This window comes from Melitaea cinxia, chromosome 1, assembly GCF_905220565.1.
Source record: "Melitaea cinxia chromosome 1, ilMelCinx1.1, whole genome shotgun sequence".
Classification (NCBI taxonomy): Eukaryota; Metazoa; Arthropoda; class Insecta; order Lepidoptera; family Nymphalidae; genus Melitaea; species Melitaea cinxia.
In genome coordinates, this window is record NC_059394.1 from 19,607,250 (window position 1) to 19,634,033 (window position 26,784).

The 26,784-nt window shown below is 37.0% G+C and overlaps 2 protein-coding genes and 1 long non-coding RNA gene across 3 annotated transcripts in view; 2 read left to right on the forward strand and 1 right to left on the reverse strand.

Moving 5' to 3' along the window:
• The first annotated feature begins 590 nt into the window (after positions 1-590).
• Positions 591-5,540, forward strand: LOC123654679. The gene is made up of 2 exons (XM_045590574.1): positions 591-3,754; positions 4,673-5,540. The coding sequence occupies exons 1-2, from the start codon at positions 591-593 to the stop codon at positions 5,538-5,540; spliced, it is 4,032 nt and encodes a 1,343-aa protein (XP_045446530.1).
• Positions 5,541-5,772: 232 nt separating this feature from the next.
• On the forward strand, positions 5,773-26,394 carry LOC123658423. Its single transcript, XR_006743873.1, has 3 exons — positions 5,773-6,206; positions 14,835-14,845; positions 26,383-26,394. It is a non-coding gene; the product is annotated as an uncharacterized LOC123658423 (long non-coding RNA).
• The window catches only part of LOC123658412 (tripeptidyl-peptidase 2), a 36,248-nt gene continuing 28,880 nt past the window's right edge, over positions 19,417-26,784 (reverse strand). Inside the window, exons 19-24 of the mRNA XM_045593841.1 lie at positions 24,641-24,837; positions 23,894-24,005; positions 22,748-22,820; positions 22,010-22,095; positions 20,702-20,870; positions 19,417-19,626 (exon numbers count right to left, since the gene is read on the reverse strand). Coding sequence (XP_045449797.1) covers positions 19,417-19,626; positions 20,702-20,870; positions 22,010-22,095; positions 22,748-22,820; positions 23,894-24,005; positions 24,641-24,837 — 847 coding nt within the window. The remainder of the gene's footprint in view (positions 19,627-20,701; positions 20,871-22,009; positions 22,096-22,747; positions 22,821-23,893; positions 24,006-24,640; positions 24,838-26,784) is intronic.

A 26,784-nucleotide genomic window follows, 5' to 3' on the forward strand; every position in this document is an offset into this window, starting at 1 on the left:
TCTTTTTTTTTGCAATTATATTTTTTCTCACCGCTTACAGACCTTAATAAGGCTGTAATTTACGCTTTATATTATTCCCGCTATTTTAATAATTAGTATATATTATATATATTTATTTTCGCTTTTACTTACACCGTAATAGTATATTATTTTGTAAATTTGCATACTTATACTCGCTACAATAATTCGTTTAGTGTACCATTTATTTGTAACTCATTATATTAACTGCATAAATATAAAATTGACCTTAAAACGTCTCGCTGTAACTATTGCACGCATTTCTCGATTTGTTGACTCGCATCATTAGTACTCGAACGAATTTTTATTATTCTACCTTAAACTTTACGCATAATTAATTATTATTCAAAATGCAAAGTCGAGCGCAAAAGATAGATACCGGTGTTCCTATAACAATTAAGTTAATAGAATCTCGTATGCAAGCATATTTTAGTAGGTTACAATCTATCTATGACGCTTCTAATAATATAAGTACTTCTCAGCTACAAGATACATTTTTACGTTCTGCATATAATATCGATCAATTAAGGACAGACTATCTTAAGTCAGTAGAAGAATTAAATTTGCTTAAAATGCAGAATGATCCTGAATTTTCTCCAGATCATAATATGTTTCTCGCGTTCGAGGAAATTTATTGTATCATAAAGTCTATAGTTCAGCAGCTAAAAGGCCATACTACACCACTATCTACAGAAAAGTGTAGATTAAATTTACCTCCTATTAATTTAAAAACGTTTGATGGAGAATTAAAAAATTGGCCATCATTTTTTGAATGTTTTAATAACGCAGTACATAATAACACAAATTTAAGTAAATCCGATAAGGTATTTTATCTGTCGGGTATTCTTTCAAAGTCCGCGTTAACCGCTATTTCTGGTATACCGCCTACCGCAGATAATTACGATTTAATAATATATTCTACGCTGGTTGACAAATACCAAGACACCCGCACGCTTGCAAGTACATATTTACAACAAATTATAAATTTAAAGCCGTTGACCACAGCCTCCGCTGATGGTTTAAATGTTTTCTTAGACAAATTTGCAGCATCTGTATGTGCATTCGACAGATTAAATATTTCAAACAAAAAAGATTTTATTTTTCTATTTTTAGCATTACAAAAGTTAGATAAAGAAACTATTCGTAACTTTGAACTTTATGTTAGAAGTGAAAAATTGCCTACTTATGAATCTTTAGTTAAGTTTATAAAGGAACAAGTAAAAATTATAGAACGTTCTTCGTCGAATACTTTTAATACTCCATCCACTAGTAAAAACTCATATAGTAAAAGTTCTTCGCACTTCGCACCTAAACCGGTTAATAATGTTAAGCACACTAAATCCTTTATTACTTCCGAATCAAATAATAATTGTTGTCCATTATGCTTAAAAATAGGTCACGAACAATTTTATCGCTGCCCTAAATTTCTTAAATTAACACCTAAAGAACGCTATAATATTGTTAAAGAAAACAATAGTTGTTGCAACTGCTTAAGTTTTAATCATAAAACATTTTTATGTAAATCAAATAAATCTTGTAGTATCTGTGAATCTAAAACGCATCACACTCTTTTACATTTTCATAAAAATCTAACATCGAGTCCCGCCTCAGGAATCGAACCCCGACTCACCGCGGAACAAAACCCCGCTACGCACGCACCGCACACCGCTGAGTCATCGGGCGCAACAAATTACTCGCCTGCCATATCTAGCTCGTACGACGCGTCTCATGCAATGCAACCGCTATCAATGTGTTCGAATACGTTGTTGACTTTACGCGACGCGCACACCGTGTTACTTGCTACGGCGCGCATTGTCTTGCGCACCAGTGACGGTTACGAATATATCGCTCGCGCTCTGATCGATAACGGATCTATGAATGACTTTGTTACTATTAATCTTTGTAAGAAATTATCATTAAAAATTAATTCGCTTCCTGAAAAAGTTACTGTAAACGGGTTTGGTGGTTCTTCTAAGGAGGTTAAGGGACAAACAAATATTAAATTTTACTCGCGTTTTGATCGCAATATTTCTTTTAATTTACAACCACTTGTTGTGGAAAATATTACGGACCGCATTCCTACGTTACCTATTGATAGGTCGATGTTAGCATATCTTTCCCGCACGCCGCTTGCTGATGATACATTCTCTGATCCCGGTGAGGTCGAGATGTTGATTGGCGCTAAGTTATTTACCCGCTTACTGCTGCCTACGGGGATTCAAACTCCGCTTGGATTTATTTTAATGGGCGATGCTCCTGTTAAGTGTCGCTCCCACCGCACCGCCGCTCCGCCCTCTCATACGTTGTGTGCATTTACCGGCCAGCCGTTAGATGTACTGATGAGAAGTTTTTGGGAAACTGAAGAAGTTTCCACTCCTCGCTCCGCCTTGCTTAGTCATGAGGAGAAAGTATGTGAAGATCTATACAAGTCTTCAACTACCCGCGAAGCAACAGGTACTTATGTTGTTTCTCTGCCATTTAAAACTAACCCCTCAGCTTTAGGTGACTCAATGCAGAGTTCTAAAAGTAGATTTTTTGCTTTGGAGAAGCGTTTTTTGCGCGATCCAAATTACCGCACCGCTTACAATAATATTATTACTGATTATTGTGATAAGGATTACATTTCTCCGATATCCGCAGACAGTAAGCTTCCTTCATTAACTTACGTCATTCCGCATCACGGTGTAATACGTGAAGATAAAATTACTACAAAAATCCGCATGGTCTTGGACGCTAGTGCACGTACTGATACAGGGGTGTCACTAAATGATATTTTATTTTCCGGACCAAATTTGCAAGCAGACTTGTTTATAATTTTGCTTAATTTCCGCTTACTTCCAATCGCACTGTGCGCTGATGTCGAGCAAATGTATTTGCGTATAAAGGTACATCCACAGTTTTATAAATTTCAACAAATACTTTATCGCTTCAACACTTCTGATCCTATTCAGTTGTTTGAATTTAAACGTGTTTGCTTCGGACTGACTTCCAGTCCATTCCTAGCACTCCGCACGCTGCGACAACTTGCAGACGATGAGAAAAATAATTTTCCACTCGCCTCTGAAGTGATTAATGGTGGTTTTTTCTTCATGGATGACATTTGTTGTTCCATAAATGATGTACACTCGGCGCAGAAGGTAGCCTCGCAACTTATTGATATGTTCGCTGCTGGAGGTTTCAAACTCCATAAGTGGTTAAGTAACTCGCCCGAAGTGCTCTCTTCTCTTCCGCAAAACCATTTGCATCCACAATCACTCAATTTTTCTTCAACCGCAACACAAAAGGTTTTAGGTGTAACATGGGAGCCTCATGAAGATAATTTTAATTTTTTCATTCGCCCCGCTGAGGTACCATGTACTAAGCGAAATATGCTGTCTGTTATAGCCCGTTTATGGGATGTAATGGGTTTCGCCGCTCCTTTAATTATGTTCGCTAAGCTCCTAATTAAAGAGCTTTGGTTAATAAAGCTGGATTGGGACGACGAGCCTCCATCGCATATTCAAACCCAATGGACAAGGTTCCAAAGTGAACTTCCACTTTTGTCAAACTTATCCCTCCCGCGTCACATTGGTGTGACTCATGGTTGCAACGCTGCACTCTTAGGGTTTTCAGATGCTTCTGAGATGGGTTATGGAGCTGTACTTTATGTTCGCATACAATCTGAAGACGGAGTTTCTGTACGCCTATTGTGCGCAAAGTCAAAGGTTGCACCTGTTCAAACGATAAGTCTGGCTAGGTTAGAACTTATGGGAGTACATTTAATGTCTAAATTGATTCGCGTCGTTCTTAAAGCCTATGACAATCGCTTTATATTTAATAATTTTTTTGCCTTTTGTGACTCAACTATTGTTCTTAACTGGATCAATTCCAGTCCGCACCGCTTAAAAACCTTTGTAGCTAACCGCGTTACTAAAATTCAAGAATGTTTAGATGTTCAAAACATTTATCACATTTCGGGAAAGGAAAATCCCAGTGATTGTTTGTCGCGTGGTTTAACTCCTGCACAACTTATTTCGCATACTCTATGGTTTAACGCACCGCCTTGGGTCCACCAAGACATTTCTCAGTGGCCTATTAAGCCCTTTGTATGTGTTAAATCCGCCCAGGAGTTACCTGAATATAAGGCAGTCGTTCTGTCAAATGTTTTACCGCCTTCCAATAAAGAAAACTCTACATTAACTTCGTTGACTGAACGGATTTCTAGTTGGTCAAAATTACTTCGTGTGTTTACTTATGTATTGCGATTTTCGAAACGCTTAAAAACGCGAGGTAGTATTACCGCGGAAGATTTAAATAAATCGGAAAACTTTATAGTTCGCTCCGTTCAGACTGCTCATTTTTCGGATTTATTGAAACTATTACAAGCTGGCAAGCAACCACCTCTCTCGATGCGTAAACTGAGACCATTTTTGTTCGAGGGTGTTATACGAGTCGGTGGTCGATTAGAGAATAGCGATTTAACCTTTGATCACAAACATCCTATTCTTTTGCCTTCTAAACATAAAATAACCGATCTTATCATCGATTATGTTCACCGCACCGCTTGTCATGCTGGACCACAACATGTGATTTCTTTGCTTCGGCAAAGGTATTGGGTATTATCCGCTCGTCGCACTGTACGTGCGAGAATTCACTCTTGCATCGCATGTTTCAGAGCACGCCCTAAGCCTGCTCAGCCGCCGGTTATGGCTGACTTACCCACCTGCCGCTTAAAAATATCCAAACCTTTTGCGCACACCGGTGTTGATTACGGTGGACCGCTTATGATCACTTTGACTAGGAGACGTGGTATAAAAAGCCAAAAGGCTTATTTATGCGCTTTCGTGTGCCTGACTACTCGTGCAGTGCATATCGAGGTTGCCACCGATTTAAGTACCGACGCTTTTTTGAATGCTTTCAAACGGTTTATTTCTCGTCGTGGTCCTGTCGAAAGGATTTATTCGGATCATGGTACAAATTTCGTTGGTGCAAAATCATATTTAACAGAAATTCAGCAATTTTTGAAGTCTAACGCTTTCAGTGAAGATTTTAAAACAGAATTAGCTAAAAATCGCATTTCTTGGGAAATGATTCCACCTAACGCTCCCCACTTCGGTGGTGGATGGGAAGCGACCATTAAATCTTTTAAAACGCATCTTTTTCGAGTGATTGGTTCGCAGATCCTTACTTACGAAGAGCTCTTAACCGTACTCTGCCAGATCGAGGCAATTCTTAATTCAAGGCCGTTAGGAATACTCAGTGAAGATCCTGCGGAACCTTTACCTCTTACCCCTGCACATTTTTTAAACACGACGCCTTTGGCTTATCTTCCATCACCTAACGTGGAAAAGGATAAACCAAATTTACTATCGCGCTTTATGCTGCTTGACGGACTGGTCTGTTCCTATTGGCGAAGGTGGAGTGATGAATATTTACACTCGCTCCAGATTCGTCAAAAATGGAATACGGATGTACCAAAGGTGTATAAGAGAATGATAGTGCTGATTATGCGAGATAATAGCCCTCCATTGCATTGGCCATAAGGCATTATAAGTGAGACGATTGAAGGTAAAGACGGTCAAGTTAGGATAGCTTTAGTTAAAACTAAAACTGGTACATTGAAGCGTCCTATTGTTCGCCTCTGTCCTTTACCCAATATTTACTAACTTCATTTTCTTCCCTCGCATTAGCTTAAAAAAAAAATTAACCGCCATTTATTTTACTTTTACTGCATTAAAAAATATAAATATTCTTGTTTATTATAATTAATTGTTTATTATTTATTTATATCCGCACTTTATTCTTGTAACCGCATTTTTAGTATAGCCGCATAATTTTACTTAATTGTTACTGCATTTATAGTATAACCGCGTATGTATATTTTTTTTCTGTAACTGCATCTTAAATTTTTAATTGCTCCACCTCGCGACCCTCTCTTTTGTTAGTTAGCCTATTTAGGCTGATTATTCCTGCGTGTTGAAAGGCATTGCCTTTCAAGGCGGGGGATGCTGTTTGGGCCATTTTCGCTGTTTCCTTCCGGTTGGCGGAAATGCTTATGACGTACGAGGAAGCACGATCCTTGTTGTTGTCTATGCTCGTGCGCGCATCGGCCGTGCCCTTTAATCGACCGATATTTTGCGACGTGGGTGGACGTAATCTGTTTTTATAATAACCGCTAAGGTGTGACCATAAGTTCGCGTGTGACCTTAGTACGGCCGCTGAATTATTTTTACCGCTGCAGCAGAGTTTAGCACTGGTGCACCCGACCCTTGTGAATCCCAGGCGCCTGGAACGCGCAGAGAAGAAGACACACAGGTGAGTGCTTTCCCTTTTGCGTTAGGGCATTGATGCCGACGGTGGGATCGGGGAAAGTGGCCTTTATTTGAACTGCGTACCGAGGGCGCGTGAACCACCCTTATCTTCCTTAAAACTGCTAACGAGGGCGGTGAATGCGATTGGCGCAAACAGGAATAATAAATTGAGCACAAAAAATTTTTTTATTCAAATTGGTAATTTTAAGAATTTTCCACCTTGATGTCTTTGAAGGCAAATTTTAGCAAAAGTAGCCCCATTAAGTACAACTTTTTATTTATGATTATGAAAGCTGAGACTTTGGAGAAGTTTTTAATCTTAATTAGAAACCATAAAATCGTCTGTTTAGATTTTTAATTCTAAGTTGAAAATTAAAGTCATAGTTCTCAAAACGTAAAATTTTCACTTTACACTTAGATTTTCACAATTTCCATCAAAGTTAAGAAGCTGAATCTTTTAACCGGGAAGCTACAGCTCATGACTATTTAGATACAAAAACAAAAATTCTAAAAAGTTTTCAATTTTTTTTTTTAGAAACTTTTAAAGTTGTTCAGGTGGAAAATTCTCAAAAACATATAAAAAAATTCATAACTCGAAAACTATGCAAAATCGCTGAACATACATAGGGGTGATTCGGATACCCCAAGGGGTGACCTATCTCTGGAATTCCGCTTATCACTACTTTTTGGGACATCCTGTATATATATATATATATATATATATATATATATATATATATATATATATATAATTATATACGGTCGAATTGAACCTCCTTCTTTTTTGGAAGTAAGTTAAAAACGTCTAGCCCTCTGTTTTAATAAGACTAATAAATACGTTTGAGTTAACATATCACGACGGAACAGAAGTGGACACGTTTTGATAACTGTTGATGTAAATTCACGGAAACTTATGTAATTTATTCATGAAATATCAAACTTTCAAATAAGCGAAGGAGATGATATAATATATCCCAAGGAAATATATTGCAAATTACAATAAGAATTTATCGAAGACAGTTTCCTGTCGCACAGCATTGATATTTATGAGTTCAAAGTATTTAAAGGTGAAGAAAACAATTTATTGTACAGAATTCAGATTTCCACATCGATATATGTTTATCTTACTAAAAAAAAACGGGTGTGCTTTAGACCACACGACTGAAATAAAACTTTCTATCTTCACTAACTTATATCTCCTTCTCGTTTCCGTTCGCCCCATCCGATCACACTTTTCGTAACGCTAACGTCACGCAATCGCCAGTTTCCCACCAAGACAAGCGTGCGTAAAGAAATTATGCTTCAAAAACATCATCTAGGCATGTATTCGTGAAAATTTTTGAAAATCAGAAATAGCTCGACTGGAGGAGTAAGCACTTAAAGGATACTAGAATCTAAAAGTTTCGTAATATCATTGTTAGATAAAGCCTTAGTGTAAGACCAAGTAGCAAAACAATGCCGTTGATTGTTTAATTTTTGTGTCCTTTAGCACTTTTAGCTAGCTTAACATAACATTATATAACATTAGCGAAGCAATATTAGGTACCCGATATCATAATTAAGCGACGAATGTAGCAAAAGCTGCCTTCGACAAAAAGATTTTTACATTGTATAAAACAAAGTCGCTTCCCGCTGTCTGTATGCTTAGATCTTTAAAACTACGCAATGAATTTGGATGCGGTTTTCTTTACTAAATAGAGTCTTTCAGAGCAAGGTTTGTATGTATAATACATGCATAATATATTAGAGGAACACTGATAGTTTTTGCAAACGTGTGAAGCCGAGGCGGGTCGCTAGTGGTTCATATAACATCGTTATACTGACTTACCCTGTCTTGCATATGTCACGTTTAAGGTCATATATTTTAATGATATCTTTAATAACTTTAATATATTTTTCACAGAATTAATAAAAGTGAAGCTAATCTAAAAGAGCGTACAAAATATAAGAAATTATATTACAAGAAATTATATTATAAGTGATATTAGTTGATTTTAATTAAATATAATAAAAAATATAAAAAAATTTAAGCTACAGTAAACATTCTTCTTGTTTATTAAAGACATTACAATCTGGCGTGAAATTTAAATATAAAATACCGTCTCTCGTCCCATTGAATGCCAAAGGGACAGTCTATTCTGCCGTTATTACACAAAATCCAGGCACTGCTTTAATATTTCACTTGTACCCCGATTTCGAATTCTGAAGACATTGTATTTCCATATTTCCATCAACGAGTTTTTCACGCTCCGACGATATTTTCCTATTTCCATGTTAAGAATGTTTACTTAACCGTTTCGCTAATAATGTAAAGACGTACGATTTATTTTATTTTTAATGATGATCTTGACAGCTTGCTTGATTTCGCGTAATATTTACATTATTCTGTGTGTTTAGTTTTTTTTCATAATGTTATATTAACCGTGGAGTTTGCACAGCCTGCATTGCCTAACAAAATAACAATCTAACTACCTAGAAAAATATGTAATTAGCATGGTAGGTAGTCGGAGTTTCAATTTCTATAAGACTGTCATGGTTATGGAAGAAGAAGCGCATTCATCATCAATCCCATGGGTGCATGCTAAGCGCGAACATTTTATATGCTTTAGCGGGCTTCTACACAGCTTTACATACATTACGATTCATACCACTGCTGGGCATAGGCTTCTTTCACCGTGTAGGAGAAGGGATATGATTACACATACATAAATATATTCTCTTAATATAATTCGTTTGTCAACAAATATTCTGAAAAAACAAACAATTTTGGTTTGTTTTTAAGTTTCAAACTTTCATAAGGAAACTTAGTCATGATAATACTTAATGCTCACTCAAAATTAGACAAATTGGGGACAATAGTTGGAAATTTATAACATTATCATGGACTAGCTGTCCCTTGCGTTAACATCAATAACTGCTACGACAGCTACTTTGAATAACAGTGTAATGGATTATTATAGTTGCGACAATTTGATTTTTGGAACGAAGTTCCTTACGGCAGGCTTGACATTTGGCTGGGCGACCGAACTGAAAAAAATGTGATACTAAAACCGTAAGAAAAATATATAACGAAGTGACGTAATATCACTCACACGACTGTATAATATGACGTTTGTAAAACTAAAATATTACTAGTAAACTTTTTTTTAAATTATTTATGTAATTTTATACTGTCGACAAAAATAAATAAAGACACATGTTTTTTTATTTCACTTAATAGTTTGAATTATTATTATTTTGTTTGATTTATTTTATTTTACGGTATTCGTTATTGTCTAAAATACTAAATTTCCTAAACCTTAAACATTTTTTTTTAAATTGTGTTGTTTCTATACTGTCCGAAGGAACTTCATTCCTACCTGTTGTCCCATGTCACCACATTATTTTTTTAATTGCGGTCTTTTATTATATACATATACAATAAAAGAAATACTCATGTTTCTAAAATATAGTTGTTTTTTTTTTTCGTTAAAATATACAGTCGTCTGTTCCTGAGGCATTTAAAAAGATATATAATCATACACATTCTTATGATTCAAAAATTTTTTTGGAGTTTATTAAAGTATACTTCTTAAGAATCGATTATTATATAATGAAAATTATTTTGAAAATTATTTATTATTAATATACAATAAAAAAAAATGAGAAGTAAAATCTACAGAGTGCCCAGTGCGAGTTTTGTTTAATCCGTCTCGCAATAACGGGCGTAAATTTTAACTTTATTTTCTATGGGAAATTCGGCATTTCAACCTAGTTCTCGCGTTTGTCGCTAGATGACTCTGTATCGATTGTATCGTATACTATTCTTTATCGTCTAGGCTGCAGTGTTTAAATTCCCATGCAAAATAATCTTCACTATAAACGCGTTTCTCTCATGTTTCTGTGCGTAAAACTCGCACTAGGCACTCTGAACGAATGACCTCGTTACGTTGTTGTTAACGCCATCTACCTTACGACGTTTTCTAATAACGCCATCTATCGTAACCCAGGTTCCGATAGATAGCGTTATTTGATTAGTTTATTTACCATTTTATATGGTATTCATCTTTTTTTTTGGACTAGTAAGCCTTTTTTGTGCCTATTTAGACAGTAGATCTGAAGGAGTAAACTCCAGTCGTGTGTAGGAGCTGACACGCACACTTTTTATTTATTTATTTATTGTTCATTTAATAATTAATTTAATTTTTTGCCCAGAGAATCGGCATAGCGATTCAACGGGGAAATGCTGCCAGCATTCTTGGCACATTTCCACGCGTTATTTAGTTCTTAAGTTGTGAATTGTAAATATTTATAATGTTTAATAAACTTTTATTTAATAGAAATATAATCGACTTTTCCTGAGACAACTTAATTTCTATGTCTTAAATTAAAGCCTATTTTTTGTAAATCCCACATAAATGGTTTTTCTGTGTCGGAATGAAACCCACAACCCAGTGGCGTATTTTAAATTTCAACATCCTGGGCCACCCACATGTCACACCCAGGTCTTTAATATTGACAAATCTGTCAAAACACTAAATCACAGTAGGTAGGTACATACCTATCTTATTTTACTTAAAAAAAAAGTATGTTTGAAAACTGCAACTGCCTAAGACTTAATAAGTAGTTAGCATAATTAAGCAATTACTTCAAAAACAACAAAAAAAAAAAGAAAATAAATAAAAAGATCTGAACAAACATTCCGTTTTATTTCAATATTCCCAGCTCTATCGCTTCAAATGTTTGCTATGAATCCGATAACGCGGCGTTTGTTTTCAAATTATTTGAAAGCTGTATACATCAGGATTTAAAATAGGTGAATTTTACCGGTATACGGGATACCGGTAAAATTCTAAGCGTTTGTTGTTTCGTTCGAAGGCACGCCAGCAATGCATTGATCTGTTTCTTTAACACAAACACTATCTATGTGTGCATGCATGCAAATGACATTGTGATGTTTTAGCTTAGAATTAATAACAAATATATGAACAAAATTCATTGCAGGTGAACAAATTATTAAGAAATAGACTGTTGTTATGTAAGGATCGCAATATTAAATTATATTACTTTATTTATTGTGTCTGTTGTATATACCAGGATTGTTTCGAATATAAATATCCAATCCGAGCTTTGATGAAACCCGCAAACCACCGGTTTTTAAGCGAGTACATGGCATACGAATAATCATTGGCAATAATAATTATATTCAAATTTGCAGCATGTGACTGTCACGTTACCAGTGCTTTCATTTATAGATAGTAACTAGCGACCCGTCCCGGCTTCGCACGGGTGCAATGGTAATACTAAATATACTACAGAATGTCTTTATTTATAATGTACTTTTAGTGTTTTTGTGTAGTGTTTGCTAGCTTATAGCATGGTTATTAACATAATAACAACAACATTATATGCATCGTTAGATTACACGTTGTTACAGAATGCGTTAAAGAAATAAAGGTTCACTACTCGTTCCCCGTAGGTGATAGCGTGATAATATGTAGCCTATATGTTGACCCGACTTCTTAATAATATTCGTGCTAAATTTGAAGTAAATCCATGCAGTACTTTTTGAGTTTATTCCGGACATACATACAGACAAACAGAAAAACAGACAAACAGACAAAAATTCTAAAAACTATATTTTTGACTACGGTATCGATTGCAGATCACACCCCAAGTATTCTTTAAAAAATATTCCATGTAGGTACAGTTTTGACTTTCCTACCATTTTATTTTATGTATAGATATACTTTCTTTCATTTATTTTAAAGAAGGTAATCAATAATTAAACTTTAAAATTAGTCTTTTTTTATATGAATCTTTTTTTATATCACCCCAAAATATTTCGTTCGTCTATTGCATGTCGCATTACAACTGGTCGCGGAGTAGAAATAAAGTGAAAGGCGCATGGTAGAGCAGCCAAGGCCAATATGGCGGCGCCCATAGCTCGCTCGCATCAGCTGACCGTGTAGCGTTTATATTCTCACTTATTCGTGCAAGTGTTCCGCGGTATTCGTGTGTTTTGATCTGTGTATTAATGTAAATGTTATTTAATCACTAAAGTTTTACTTGCGTCGTTGTTTCACAACACCACAATTCTTTTTTTATAATATCGTGTATGACATATAATTGTAAATAAATTGTCACGTGCATGGTTCTGCTTCGTCAGTATATATCAGTTATATACCATTATGACGTCATTGTGATACAATTGTATTTTTAGCATACCATGCCTCATGAAATTTTTTACAATTTTCTTAAGTGTCAACATTTTGTAAAAATATTCTTTATACTTCACGTTGGTCTCAAATGTAAATAAGTAAGTACATGATATTGTTTAGAAAATGCGATACCTATCCAATTTGTAAAAAGATAAAAGCCATTTTCCACGATCCCTAATACACTTGTCCTGTTCTAACACGTTACAAATGTATTGACGTCGTTGTCTAACATATTAGGATGTTTTGTTTCACGACTCGCGCAATAAATACGGACCGACGCAGTCGAAATAAAACAAACGTTATTTACATCGTTATTATATTCATAAAATACAAAAATTTATTCTGTGAAGTATAAATTGATCTCAGGACTGGACAATTTCCTTTGTAATAATAGTAGAATTTAAAAAATTTGAGCTGTCACGTGACGGTTGGCAGATGTGAAACATTTAATAAACATTTATTTTCTTTACATAGAATTTTTTTTAAATCAAAAATTTCTTTACAATCGCGACAACTCAATTATTATATACATAGTATAAGTACATATATTATGATCATATAGCGTAACGATGCGAAAACAAAGTTGACTAAATATAACTCAAACTAAATCATGATATCGAAACTTTAGTAGATCACATGTACATCAATTGAGCCCTGTAGACCGAAATAAATCACTGTAAGTGATTTATACCACGGTATGATGTGAACTTCTCCTTCGGGAATATAATGGCACTTAAGGGCTAATTGATCTGACTGAATTGTGTAGATAGATGTAGCTGTTAATGATCTTTGACTTATAACGAAATACGTATTTTAACTTCAGTTACAATTTTTCACTAATCTGTGTGATTTGTGATAAAATGGTTTTGTCTGTGACTTTGTTGCCTGATGTTTTTGATAGCACCCACATGTAGGTAATTGAAAACCGATATTGACGTAGATAGTACCAAAATATTTCTAATTTTCTATACAAAGACAAAAAAGATATGTCATTGTGACAATGTCGTTAACTATAGTTGATAGAATGTAATCGATAATTTTTGGAAGCATTATATTATAACATTTTCTGACGCAAAATATTTAGGTACAATTTTCCATAATTTTTGTTGAGTATTTTGGTTTATGTTTGAGCTCATATTTAATTAAGGGTCGGTTCGGACATAAAGTTAGCGAGAAAACTGACTAACAAGAGGCTCTACTCGCCGATTTTTCACTAAAACCCGTCGAAATTTTATTAAAATTTTTTGTCAAATATTTCACTGATTTTATAACATGCCTATTCATGTTATAAAAGCGTCCATATAAGTTGACGAAATAAATTCAAAGAAAGTAATTTGTATACGCGTTAAAGTTTACGTTAATTCTTAAAACCAAAAAATCCTCTCAAGCGTTTTGATCCTACGAAATTTAAATATATACTAGCGACCCGCCCCGGCTTCGCACGGGTGCAATGCTGATACTAAATATACTACAGAATGTCTTTATTTATAGTATGATATGAAGCTAGCTTATAGCATGGTTATTAACATAATAACAACAACATTCAAATTTGCGTCGTTAGGTTACACGTTGTTACAGAATGCGTTGAAGAAATAAAGGTTCACTGCTCGTTCCCCGTAGGTGATAGCGTGATAATTTGTAGCCTATATGTTGACCCGACTTCTTAATAATATTCGTGCCAAATTTGAAGTAAATCCATGCAGTACTTTTTGAGTTTATCCCGGACATACATACAGACAAACAGACAAAAATTCTAAAAACTAAATTTTTGGCTTCGGTATCGATTGTAGATCACACCCCGAGTATTCTTTTAAAAAAATATTCAATGTACAGTTTTGACTTTCCTACCATTTTTTTATATGTATAGATATTATTATATTTTTATTATACATAATAAGTAATTATGTTAGCGTTCCTTCTAGGTATATAGCCTGATTTAATCTTATGCATCAAAATGGCAGCCTAAAAGCGCTCTCAACTCATTATCGACCAAATAACCCATGATTCAATATCAATAATACTTGAAACGCAAAAATCCTCTCAATTAAAGTTTTCACCGTAAAGCCATTTACGTTAAAAATTCAACAAACTTCCTCGGAAAAGAGTCGTATAGAATCTCGTGTACCTATCAATTTTCAGCTCTGACGAGCTCTTACAAGCTCTGCGTACTATTAAATTGAATTAAACGCTTTTCATTTATCTCTCAGCTAGACACAGAGTGATAAGCTCTTTAGTCTCTTGTATAACATGCCGATAGAGCATCAATGGCACTGAAGCCTTTATAGAACCCAACTTTAGACTTGTTTGAAACTTGTGTTTCGTTTAGTTTCGAGTTACGTAGGAATTTTTTTGGCGGATAAGGTTGGTGTGTAATGCCACAGCTGTCAGTAACTCTAGCTTTAGGGTTTTACTTGAACTATTACAATATACTCTAATAATAATAATTAAGGGATATTATTAGATGATTACGTCTTTGATTCTGTTTGCAACTTATTTATGAAATGTTTTTTTACTAAACTACTTAATTATGTTTAATCAATTTTATCATTAAAATACGCTAATTTTATTTCAATTTTAAAATATTTTACAACTCATGTACTTCTTATATACAATCTTTAATAACACTTAATTAAAAACCTTGTGTAGTTGTGTATAAGAAACGGTTCTGACCAGACCGGACCCACTAAAAACAGGCAACCGGCCGGGAAGTTTCGGTTTTCCCAAAGGCCAGACCAACCCTGATTTCATTCAATAACTTACGTAAACAGTAAAACGAATAATTAATGCTACAGTATATGTAAAGGTACGTCTACATTTAAGTAGTTAGTTAAAGAGTAACTGCGGAGTTTCTCGTCGATTCTTTTCTGCAGAATCTACATTCCGAAACGTTGCACGGTGGTCGCTTTACTTTTAAATATAAATAAAATTTTAATTTGTAACATGACTATTCGAAAGTGTTTTGGGAGTACATTTCAATAATTATTTTTGATTTTGAGTAATATTTAATTTCCGACGTACAAGCAACACGTCTGGTGCAAAAAAATCTGCTCCAAGTGTGCCTCGAAGAGATCGCCTCAAGAATAATTTAACTAAAGTTTGACAATATTAAATAAAAACTAAATAAACAACTATTTTTCTTTCTTTTTGAGAAACCACAAGTCTTACAAGATAATCATATCTTCTAATAGCATTGAATTTTGGTAACCGTTCAATTATTAGCATAATGGAATGTGTTCCTGTGGTGAGTAAGGTGATTAGAGCTCCTGAGGGGATTAGGGACAGGGTCGGCACCGCGCTTGCAATACTTCTAGTGTTGCAGGCGTCTATAAGCTACGGTAATCTCTTACCATCTTGTGAGCCGTACGCTTCTTTGCCGACCTAGTTGTTTAAAAAAAAACGGAAAGGTAAAATAAAACACACATAAAATTGTCACAAATATTTATTATCTTAGTTAACAATTCATTTAAACCATCTAGACATGATCAAGCATTGCAACAACCGACCGACGGACGAACATACAAATTAATATCGCTAATTACACATTAGCTAATTAAACTAGGCGTTATAAAAAAAAACAATTATAACTATCCTAACTCTAATGCCCTTTTTAATTTAATTAATCCAAGATAATTAAGATCTCTGTCAATATTAAAATATATAAAATTATACACTTAAAACTGCAATTTTTTTATTTATATAAATAATATAATTATCATTTTATTGTTGCTTAAAAAAAATAGATAATAATTATTTAAAATTAGAATTCAGTAGAATATTTCAGTTAAAGTTTAAAAAAAATATTTGTGGTGTTAAGGAAAACGGAGATAAGTACATATATTTAAAATTTTCACAATGGACAATTAATAAGAAAGCGACTCGTGTGAGTAGTTAGAAAATTGTAATTTATTTAATGTACAATATTTTAATGACTTAACCCCCGTTCCCCATGTGTCATTTTTCAAATTTTTATTTATTGACTTAACAATAAATTGACGTATCTCCTTTTTCCTTGTTACCACAGATGTAATCAAAATAACACCCAGGTATTAAAAACTTTATTTAAGTAAATTTATAATGTAATTAATAAAAATTTAATTATATAATTATCTTGGTAGTGTACTTATAACTTCAGTTAGTTTATTTCATTACTTCTAAAATGAATTTCCCGTAAAAGTTTGCGTTTATTTCTTCATAAAAAATCATGTTTAGTCGGTCGACATAGCTTAACAAAATATTTTTACTATCTGTAATTGTCTATATCGTTTAAATATAATACATTGCAATAAGAATTGTATAAATATTAAAGGCCTGTTTCACATATAATAGATAAAGTTAATCCAGCACATAAGTTACCTATAGACTTTGAAAGTAGGGTGTAGTATAGACCATTAGAACCTCTTTGGCCTCAATCAAGAAACTTCAAGTTTTAGATGCATATTTACAATAGAAGTATGTCATGTATATGTTCGATACCGTCATCTGTCAAATAGCGTTAACGGTGACAGCTGTAACAGGCCCTTGGGTTTTTTATTTGATAATTGGGTATATATTTCTACATATTGTCAGTACAGATCTCTTTTGTATTCTTTTTTAGTTTTAAAATATAAATTCTATTACAATGTATTACAATATGTTGTATTGCTCAACCAGTTGTCTTTGATACTTGAAGTGTAGCCTAGCCGAAAAAAAAAACTTTAACGCAAAGCAGAAGCCAGTTCCATACCCTCAAGTATCAAAATGACTCAACTAATGTAATTAATTTATCACCTATTAAAAAAAAAACTAAAAATATAAAATTAAAAAAAAATTGTATTGATCACTAGATTTTGAGCACACACTGAGCACCCTATGTCATATGAACTTTTTATTTCAAAACCTACTCCGACTAATTAATTATTTATAAACTATTGCTGTGAAAATTCGTTGCGTTTCTCGGTCACTAGGAACACTTGATTCTACGCGACTTACATGGATGGATTCTTATTTTGAAATTTCCGATATTTCGACGACCGGTAACCTTATTTGACCTTCAACGGCGTCGAAATTTCGGGAATTTCAAAATTATAATCCCGTAGAATCAATAGTGTAAATTATATTATAAGTAAAGTGTAAGTAGAATATTTTACAAATAATACTACACTAGGAGTCTTAAATGATTGGACTTCCTTCGAGTTTGTTGTTCTGATTGTTTTGAATATGTGTATCTAACTAAAGCTTTTATAACCACTGTTGTTACCTTACTCCTCAAGAAACTATGTAGGACCCTTGGCATTAGAAATATATATGGCGTGACATCGTGTGAAAAAGTGACACGACTCTCCCGAGTACGTTTTGCCACGCAACATCTCTTGCGAGGAAAAGATAATTATACTTTTATATACAACAGTGACAATTCTTAATGAGTTTTAACTTAAACTGTGATAAAACGTAAATTTTTAAAAGTACAATTATAGCAAGTACCAATAATTTATTTTTATTTTTCACCACAAATTCTACAATTAAGACCCTTGACCATCCATAAATTAGGTCACACGATTTTAAAGATCTTTTTTTGACACGTTTCCCGTCCTTATCACAGCTGGCCACATTTCTAAGTACACCCCTACCTATTGTATCGTCAAATATTTTACAATTTATATTTTGTTAATATATGTGATGTCACAATTTTTTTTGTCTCCCTGCCCAATCCTTGTCAAACAATGTCACACTTCGTCGACCCCTACCCCATCTTAACATGTGTCGTAATTTATTGATAGCCATTATTATATTCATAATAATTCATACAATATATGCGATAAAACTAAAACCTTAATTTTAAGATATTTCTTTGACCAATTGTGTGTTAACAGACGATTGTGACACAACCGTAATACAAGACTTCGGTAAGTCGATCATCTCTTTCTAAGAATCCATGTGCAATATTTTAATTTTTTAGGATTATTAATATTATCGATTTAGTTTGGAAAACGGAAAATACCTATTTTTTTATGTTAAAGCAACAAAATATTGACGAGAAAGAATTAAACAGGAATCATTCTAACAGCTTGGTCAAATTAAATATTTACATTTGATAAATTACAACAGCAAACATGCATTATTTGATATTTATTAAAAAAAAAATTATATAAAGGTATGAAATACTTCCGCTATCAAAGTATATGTACACTTTAATAATACCATGTTTGAGGGACGTAGATCCCGAGTCTTATCTATAATATTTTGAGAAAAGTTTAAGTAGCTTTAAGGGAAAGTTTAGGTCGAGACGAAAGTAAATTTGGACGCGTTTACGTTTCATCTGTGATTACAATTGTAAAATATATTATTAAACCTATTAATAATATTATTACTTATTCCAATGAAATTAAAAATGTGAGTAGATTTTTTTATATATAAATTTATATAAATTTTAAACTTTTGTTGCCACTAGAACACTCAATTTTACGGGACTTACCTCATTCTTCACTTTGAAACTCGATATTTATGCGAAGTGGCAGACGTCGTAGCAACACGTGATTTACTGTACTTAATCATCAAAAGTTTTCATCGATTTCGTTACGTATATTGTACTGTCTTTTTTCTAGGCACGACAGCGTATGTTGCATGTTTATGTGTGTGTGTAAAGGTGTGCGGATCCGTAAGCTGTGCGTGTGAGAGCATACAGATCCATATCTTGCTTGTATCGGTGTGTACGTTGTATGTGTGCGTATACACGCATATCGCTCTGTATGTGTGTGAGTGTGTGTGTGTAAAGGTGTGCGGATCCGTAAGTTATGCGTGCGAGAGCATACAGATCCACATGTTGCTTGTGTCCGTGTGTACGTTGTATGTCTGCGTATACACGCATAGCCGCGGCGGTTCTGTGTGTATGTGTATGTGTGTGTGTGTGAGTGTGCGCGGAGAGGGCGAGATCAGAAGGGGCGGTAGGCGGCGGGGAAGCGCTGCGGCAGCTGCGCCAGCGTGTACCGCTCGAGGAAGGCCCAGCCCAGCTTGGCGGCCACGCGCGCCGCGCGCTCGTCCGCCTCGCGCGCCGCGCGCTCGTCCGCTAGCCGCGCCAGCCAGCGCAGCGCGCGCCCCCACTGCTGCAGGCTGGCCGCGTGCCACACGCCGTACTGCAGCGTCTGCCACACCGGACGGTCTTTTATTTAGGAACAAAACACAAGAAACAAGAGAAGAAATTGTGTACCACGTAAAAAAATACATATATGATAATAATTTGAAACCTATAGTTCCCTGAATTACTATAGCTAGATTATTACATTTTTAAAAGAATAAAATATTTTATTCATTTAATGCTCTAATTAATCTCTTTTAACCATTTTTTTTTTACTCGTACCAAATATATCTATATCACTTAATCTATCATTATACAACTTTCATGTACGTCGTACGTAATTTAAAAAAAAGGAAACAAATTTTATTTCTAAAGCACACGTCTAATGCGTCCGCGAGCGAGGGCGTGCGTGCGGGCCGTACCTTGGCGTCGGAGAGGTCGGTGAACTTGAGCAGGTCGGCCATGTTGTGCTGCAGCGCGTCCGCGAGCGAGGGCGTGCGTGCGGGCCGTACCTTGGCGTCGGAGAGGTCGGTGAACTTGAGCAGGTCGGCCATGTTGTGCTGCAGCGCGTCCGCGAGCGAGGGCGTGCGTGCGGGCCGTACCTTGGCGTCGGAGAGGTCGGTGAACTTGAGCAGGTCGGCCATGTTGTGCTGCAGCGCGTCCGCGAGCGAGGGCGTGCGTGCGGGCCGTACCTTGGCGTCGGAGAGGTCGGTGAACTTGAGCAGGTCGGCCATGTTGTGCTGCAGCGCGTCCGCGAGCGAGGGCGTGCGTGCGGGCCGTACCTTGGCGTCGGAGAGGTCGGTGAACTTGAGCAGGTCGGCCATGTTGTGCTGCAGCGCGTCCGCGAGCGAGGGCGTGCGTGCGGGCCGTACCTTGGCGTCGGAGAGGTCGGTGAACTTGAGCAGGTCGGCCATGTTGTGCTGCAGCGCGTCCGCGAGCGAGGGCGTGCGTGCGGGCCGTACCTTGGCGTCGGAGAGGTCGGTGAACTTGAGCAGGTCGGCCATGTTGTGCTGCAGCGCGTCCGCGAGCGAGGGCGTGCGTGCGGGCCGTACCTTGGCGTCGGAGAGGTCGGTGAACTTGAGCAGGTCGGCCATGTTGTGCTGCAGCGCGTCCGCGAGCGAGGGCGTGCGTGCGGGCCGTACCTTGGCGTCGGAGAGGTCGGTGAACTTGAGCAGGTCGGCCATGTTGTGCTGCAGCGCGTCCGCGAGCGAGGCGCGCGCGGCGTCGGCGGCCAGCGCGCGCAGGCGGCACAGCGCCGTGCCGCGCCGGCACAGCGCGTCCACCAGCTGGGTCTTCTGGCGCTCGCGCTCCCTGCGAGCATGACATACATACATACATATAATCACGCCTCTTTCCCGTAGGAATAGACAGAGACCACTTCATACCACTTCATCGCTACGATCCTTACATACTTCTTTCGCTTCGTCCACTTTCATTATTCCCTTCATACATGCTCTTCGGTTTAGGGTACGCTTGACCTGGCCTTTTTTCAAGACTTCCCTTGTTTAGTCTCGGAACGTCCACCTAGGTGAACATTAAGAGTACCAACCCACCCATTAAAGTCCCCTAACATCACGATCCGTTCACTTTCTCCCGCACTTATTCAAGACCTCTCTCATGCTATCCCAAAATACCTCTCTCTCTTGGTGGGCTTTTGATGACCCACCTCCGCGCAGCTCGATCGGTGCATAGACCCCAAGGACAAATAAGACTACTGAATAGACTAGAATACCTGATGACAAACGATAACCGTAGCCTTTAACCGAGAGCATCGTATGCGCATTGCCAATCCCCCCTCCCCCCTTTCTCGAGAGGTCTGCCCCCCTCACTCACCACAGGAACAAAAGTCAACTGCGATAGTCATTGTGCCTCACCGCGTTGGGTCACCCATCATCATGGCGCCTACACTTGCACACACTTCAGCCTATCACAGTCCACTGTTGAACATAGGCCTCTAGCTTTTATGCATTACATACCAACTTTCAACACACTTCACTTCCTTTAGTTTATTTAAATATTGAAATAAAGTAAAAGATTCAAGAAAATTTAATTTTTTACACATAATAATATACATGCCTTTACAACATAACAATTTTAACTTATATAATCGTTTAATATCTCACTATTGACCCTGCAATGTTATTCTTAAATGAATATACTGCTAAACTAATTAGAGAGAATGGGCAAAGATCTCTTCGTATAACAGAAAGGTTAGAACTTGTCCCCTTACACTGCTACAATAAGGGTTGCCATATCATTTCCCCACCACAACCATTACTACTAAGAAATGAACATTCATGCACTTGGCTATACACAATATTAAAAAAAAAAAAAAACTTTTAAAATCTATGGTTATAATAATAATAGATAACAATAGTACAGCTTAATTTTTTTTTTAATTTCTATTGTTATTCATGTTATTAATTGAATAATAACTAAAAGAAACTTACTGTTTTATTTTACTCGCGTCGCTACGAGTATCGTTCTTCATACCTAAATAAGCTAGTAACTTTTCTTGGTCAATTTGTTTTATAACCTGTAAACAATTTAAAAAAAATGTATAAAAATCACAATTTATCAGACCAACTACAAAATTTTATGTCTTTAGATCTTTTTTTCTTTTCATTTTATAGTAATTCTTCTCTCTTTCGAACATGGTTTAGACCAATGCTTTTAAAATAAAAACTTCATCATTACAGCCTATACAGTCCACTTGCTGGACATAGGCCTCCACAAGTTTACGCCAAAAATAACGTGAACTCATGTGTTTTGCCCATAGTCACCACGCTGGGCCGGCGGGTTGGTGACCGTAGTACTGGCTTTGTCGCCCCGAAGACGTTGCTGCCCGTCTTCGGCCTGTGTATTTCAAAGCCAGCAGTTAGATGGAGAAATAAAAACTTACTTCAATATATTTCATATATTTACATTAACTGTAAAAGTTGCCTAACAAAATCTCACAGCTGTTATTTATAATTTTTTATCGAGTTTCTAAAAACACTTTAATAAGAACAGTACTAAAATCTATCTACTAACGATCAAAAACTCAAAACCATAGCACGATAGCCTACCAGGGCCCCAAGCACTAAGGGGCCTAAAAGTCAAGGCTCCTATAGATTGGGGGCCCGAACACATAGCTACGGTTACATCGCTGATTTATAACTCCACGTACGTAATATAAAAATTCTTACCTTGTCCGCTATTGCTATTATTTGTTCACACCAAGCCGTCGTAACGTCTGGATCTTCGTCTATACTGGGCAATCTGTGAAATAGAATAAAAATAAGGAATTTTGACTATAATCTCAGTACAGATTGCGGTCCTTCAAATGGGTTTATTTAAAACTACTTAGCCCGAGTAGCTCGTCTATTAGGGGTCATTCTAGTATTACGTAAACACCGAAGCGGGTGACATGGAGTCGGAGGGGGGGGGGGTATAGATGGTGGTTTTTTTTTTACAAGTGATATACATCCACGGGCTTATGAACCCATGTCCTTTTTTATTCTAAAAGCATGCAATTTTTATTTTTATTTTTATTTCAAGGTAGGCGTTACTCAGCAACATCGCTGTTCAAGTTAGACTATGTTTTTAATGTTTCCAACAGAGACGTGAGTCCACCGACCGGTTCTTATTCTAATGTATGGTACAATTGCTGTTACATAAGCACAATATTTATTTATTATTTCTGAATAGATTAAAAATGTATATACCCTTGTTTACTTAAGCATAGGGGGGGGGTTGCTGACTTCCGCTGACAAGGGGAAGGAGGGGGTTAAAAATTACTAAAATCCTGCTTACGTAATACTTGGATGACCCCTTACGACAAATTAAAATAAAATAAAAACGGGTGTGCTTTAGACCACGCGACTGAAGTAAAACTTCTGTAACTCCTACAGTTATATACGAAACGTAATTCTCTCTCTTTCTATCTTCACTACCTTATATCTACCTCTCAACTTGCATTCGCTTCGTATGATCATTATTTTAACTGAGGTAGGGCACAGCAGGAATTTCCTGCTCAAATTATGGAGCAGCCCGACTGGGGTAGTACCTCGACCTTACAGAAGATTACAGCGAAATAATACTGTTTTCAAGCAGTATTGTGTTCCTGTTGGTGAGTAAGGTGACCAGAGTTCCTGGGGGGATTGGGGATTGGGTCGGCAACGCGCTTGCAATGCTTCTGGTGTTGCAGCCGCCTATAAGCTACGGTATAATCTCTTACCATCAGGTGAGCCGTAGGCTTGTTTGCCGACCTAGTGATATAAAAAAAAAATCACTCAATGCTACGTAGTGTTTCCTACGTTGGCGAAATTCATTAGCTACGCTATTAGTCTTACTTCTTGGGGTCGGAAGGCGGGTCTATAGCATTCAAATAGGCGACATGAGCGCCCAGGAAATTAGGGAACTTGGTCAATAACTCTTCATACACCTGCTCCAGCTTCTCACCCTCTGCGGAGGAAAGACACAATTAGTATCCTGTAATAATAAATTCAATATGAATTTCGCAGAGAAGACATTATAAGAAAATTTACATATTTCGGAAAAATCACTATGACATTTGTTCCGAGAGTGCGTCTCTGAGCACGTGCACGTGTGTGCGTGTGCGTATGCGAGTATGTGTGCGTAAATAGCGATACCAGACGTTCCAAAAAGCTGGACATAGTTAGGCTTTTCGGATGCGCACCCGGCCAAACTAAACTATAATCGACCTGTACGGCTTTTGTTAGGCTTTTCAATTTTGACCTTGCATCCCCGATGCGCAAATTGCAAGCGACCAAATGCCGAACGAGTCTCGAAATTTTCTTCTCAAAATATGAAGCAGCCCGACTGGGGTAGTATCTCGACCGTACTTTTTTCAAGCAGTGTCGTGTTCCTGTCGGTGGGTAAGGTGGGTAAGGTGAGTAAGGTGACCAGAGCTCGTGGGGGAAATCGAAGATAGGGTCGGCAGCACGCTTGCGATGCTTTTGGTGCTGCAGACACGCAGAGCCCGCACCCAGCCTGGCCAGCCAGCCGCCTTCTGGCCCAGCTCGCCCTCGGCGACCGACAGCGCGCCCACCGCGCGACCTAGCAGTACTTGCGCGCACCCAGCCTGGCCAGCCAGCCGCAGCAGAAGTCCCGCAGCGCGTCGCCGTAGTCGTCGCGCGCGCGCTCGCGGGCGCGGCGCGGCGGCTCGCACGCGAGCACGGCCAGCGCGTAGCAGTCCGCCTTGTGGCCCAGCTCGTCCTTGGCGAACGACACCGCGCCCACCAGCGTGGCGCCCGCGCAGTTCGACCGCGACACCCTGCGCCGGCCAACACTTGTTACTCGTTTGTATGGTTCCATTACAAGTCTATTGGGTTTTAAACAGACAGACAGACAGAAGACAGACAGACAGACAGACAGACAGACAGAAGACAGACAGACGGGCAGAAGACAGACAGACGGGCAGAAGACAGACAGACGGGCAGAAAACAGACAGACGGGCAGAAGACAGACAGACGGGCAGAAGACAGACAGACGGGCAGAAGACAGACAGACGGGCAGAAGACAGACAGACGGGCAGAAGACAGACAGACGGGCAGAAGACAGACAGACGGGCAGAAGACAGACAGACGGGCAGAAGACAGACAGAAGGGCAGAAGACAGACAGACGGGCAGAAGACAGACAGACAGGCATATAGGCAGACAGGCAGACAAACGACAGACGAACAGACGGACACTGTTTGACTAATTTTTTAAGGAATATTCTGTGTATGGGTAGGTCTAATCTCTCTAAGGTCTAATAGTCTTAAATAGTAAACAAATATGGCGTACTTCCGACCACAGACAATAGAGTAGTATTATAAGTATAGTAGTGACACAAAGAGCAAATGAATGAAAAATATTAATAAGCCATAGACGAATATAAAATTCATTTTATGTTCAAATATTTAACGCTAACATATTACTAAATTTATTTAAAAACCTCATAATATATTGAATATTTTTGCTGAGAATTAGTAGAGGTACAGAATTACGAAAAAAAAGGTATGAATCGAGCATCGAGAATAAAAGCCAACAAATTTATATTTCGTTTATGTGAAATGGTCGGTAAAAAAGACGTCAAAAATAAAATTTACATCTATGTCTAGAAAAAAAAGTCGACCCCTATTAATATTATTGTCACATTATTTGTATTTACTATGAATAAAAAACCTTGCGCCGGCGGCAAACTCTGACATCTTAAAAAAGGACTAATAACATTGTACTCCATGAAGCTCTCATTGGGTAATCCTAAGTCTCATCTTAGTCTCAAAAAATTTTCCTGTGAACTACAGTAAACTTTTTTGCTATGTGGTATACTTTAATATTATATGGGATAGCGTTAAAAATGTTCAGGATGAAATTGATATTATAAAACCAACCTACCAAATAAGACTCTTCCAATAATTGTGTTTGCTCGCAAACGAAAAAAAACCGACTTCAATTACATCGACAAGTAATACAACGTAGATCGACGAAAAATTAGTCAAGCAACTACGCGTTATCAAAGATTACTCAAAAAGTAGCTATCAGATCTCAATAAAATTTATATGTGACCACATGATAAACATCAGCTTTCGATTAAATTAAAAATTATTAAAATCGGTTCACCCAGTAAAAAGTTATTGCGGATTTTCGAGAGTTTCCCTTGATTTATCTGGGATCCCATCATCAGATCCTGGTTTCCTTATCATGGTACTAAACTAGGGATATCCCCTTTCTAACAAAGAAAGAATTATCAAAATCGGTATATCCAGTAGAAAGTTATGCGGTATAATACAACGCAGGTCGACGAAAAAAGCGTCAAGTAAAAACGCATTATTAGATATAACTCGAAAAGTAGTTGTTATATCTCAAATAAATTTAAATGGGACCAATTGGCACACACCACCTTTCGATTAAAACAAAATTTGTCGAAATCGGTCTACCCGGTCAAAAGTTCTGATGTAACATACATAAAAAAAAAAAAAAAAAAAAAAAATACAGTCGAATTGAGAACCTCCTCCTTTTTTGGAAGTCGGTTAAAAAAACGGAATATAGGTAATGATAAGATGCTATGATGACGGTATGACGAGGCTAGGATAATGTGCCATTTCGAATACAAATGTCTCTTTTTCTTTATTCAAGGATTATAAAATAAAACATTCATGAACAAAGGGAAGGCCCTACGAAATTTGCCGAGTCTATCGACTAATCGTCGAATTTTATTCTCATTTACTGCTCTCAT

Bases quoted from the DNA above. Each gene is read 5' to 3' on its own strand.
- LOC123654679 (XM_045590574.1), top strand. From the start codon at position 591: ATGCAGAATGATCCTGAATTTTCTCCAGATCATAATATGTTTCTCGCG. The intron at 3,755-4,672 runs GTTAGAACTTAT...CGCATGTTTCAG, and splicing joins CAAACGATAAGTCTGGCTAG to AGCACGCCCTAAGCCTGCTC.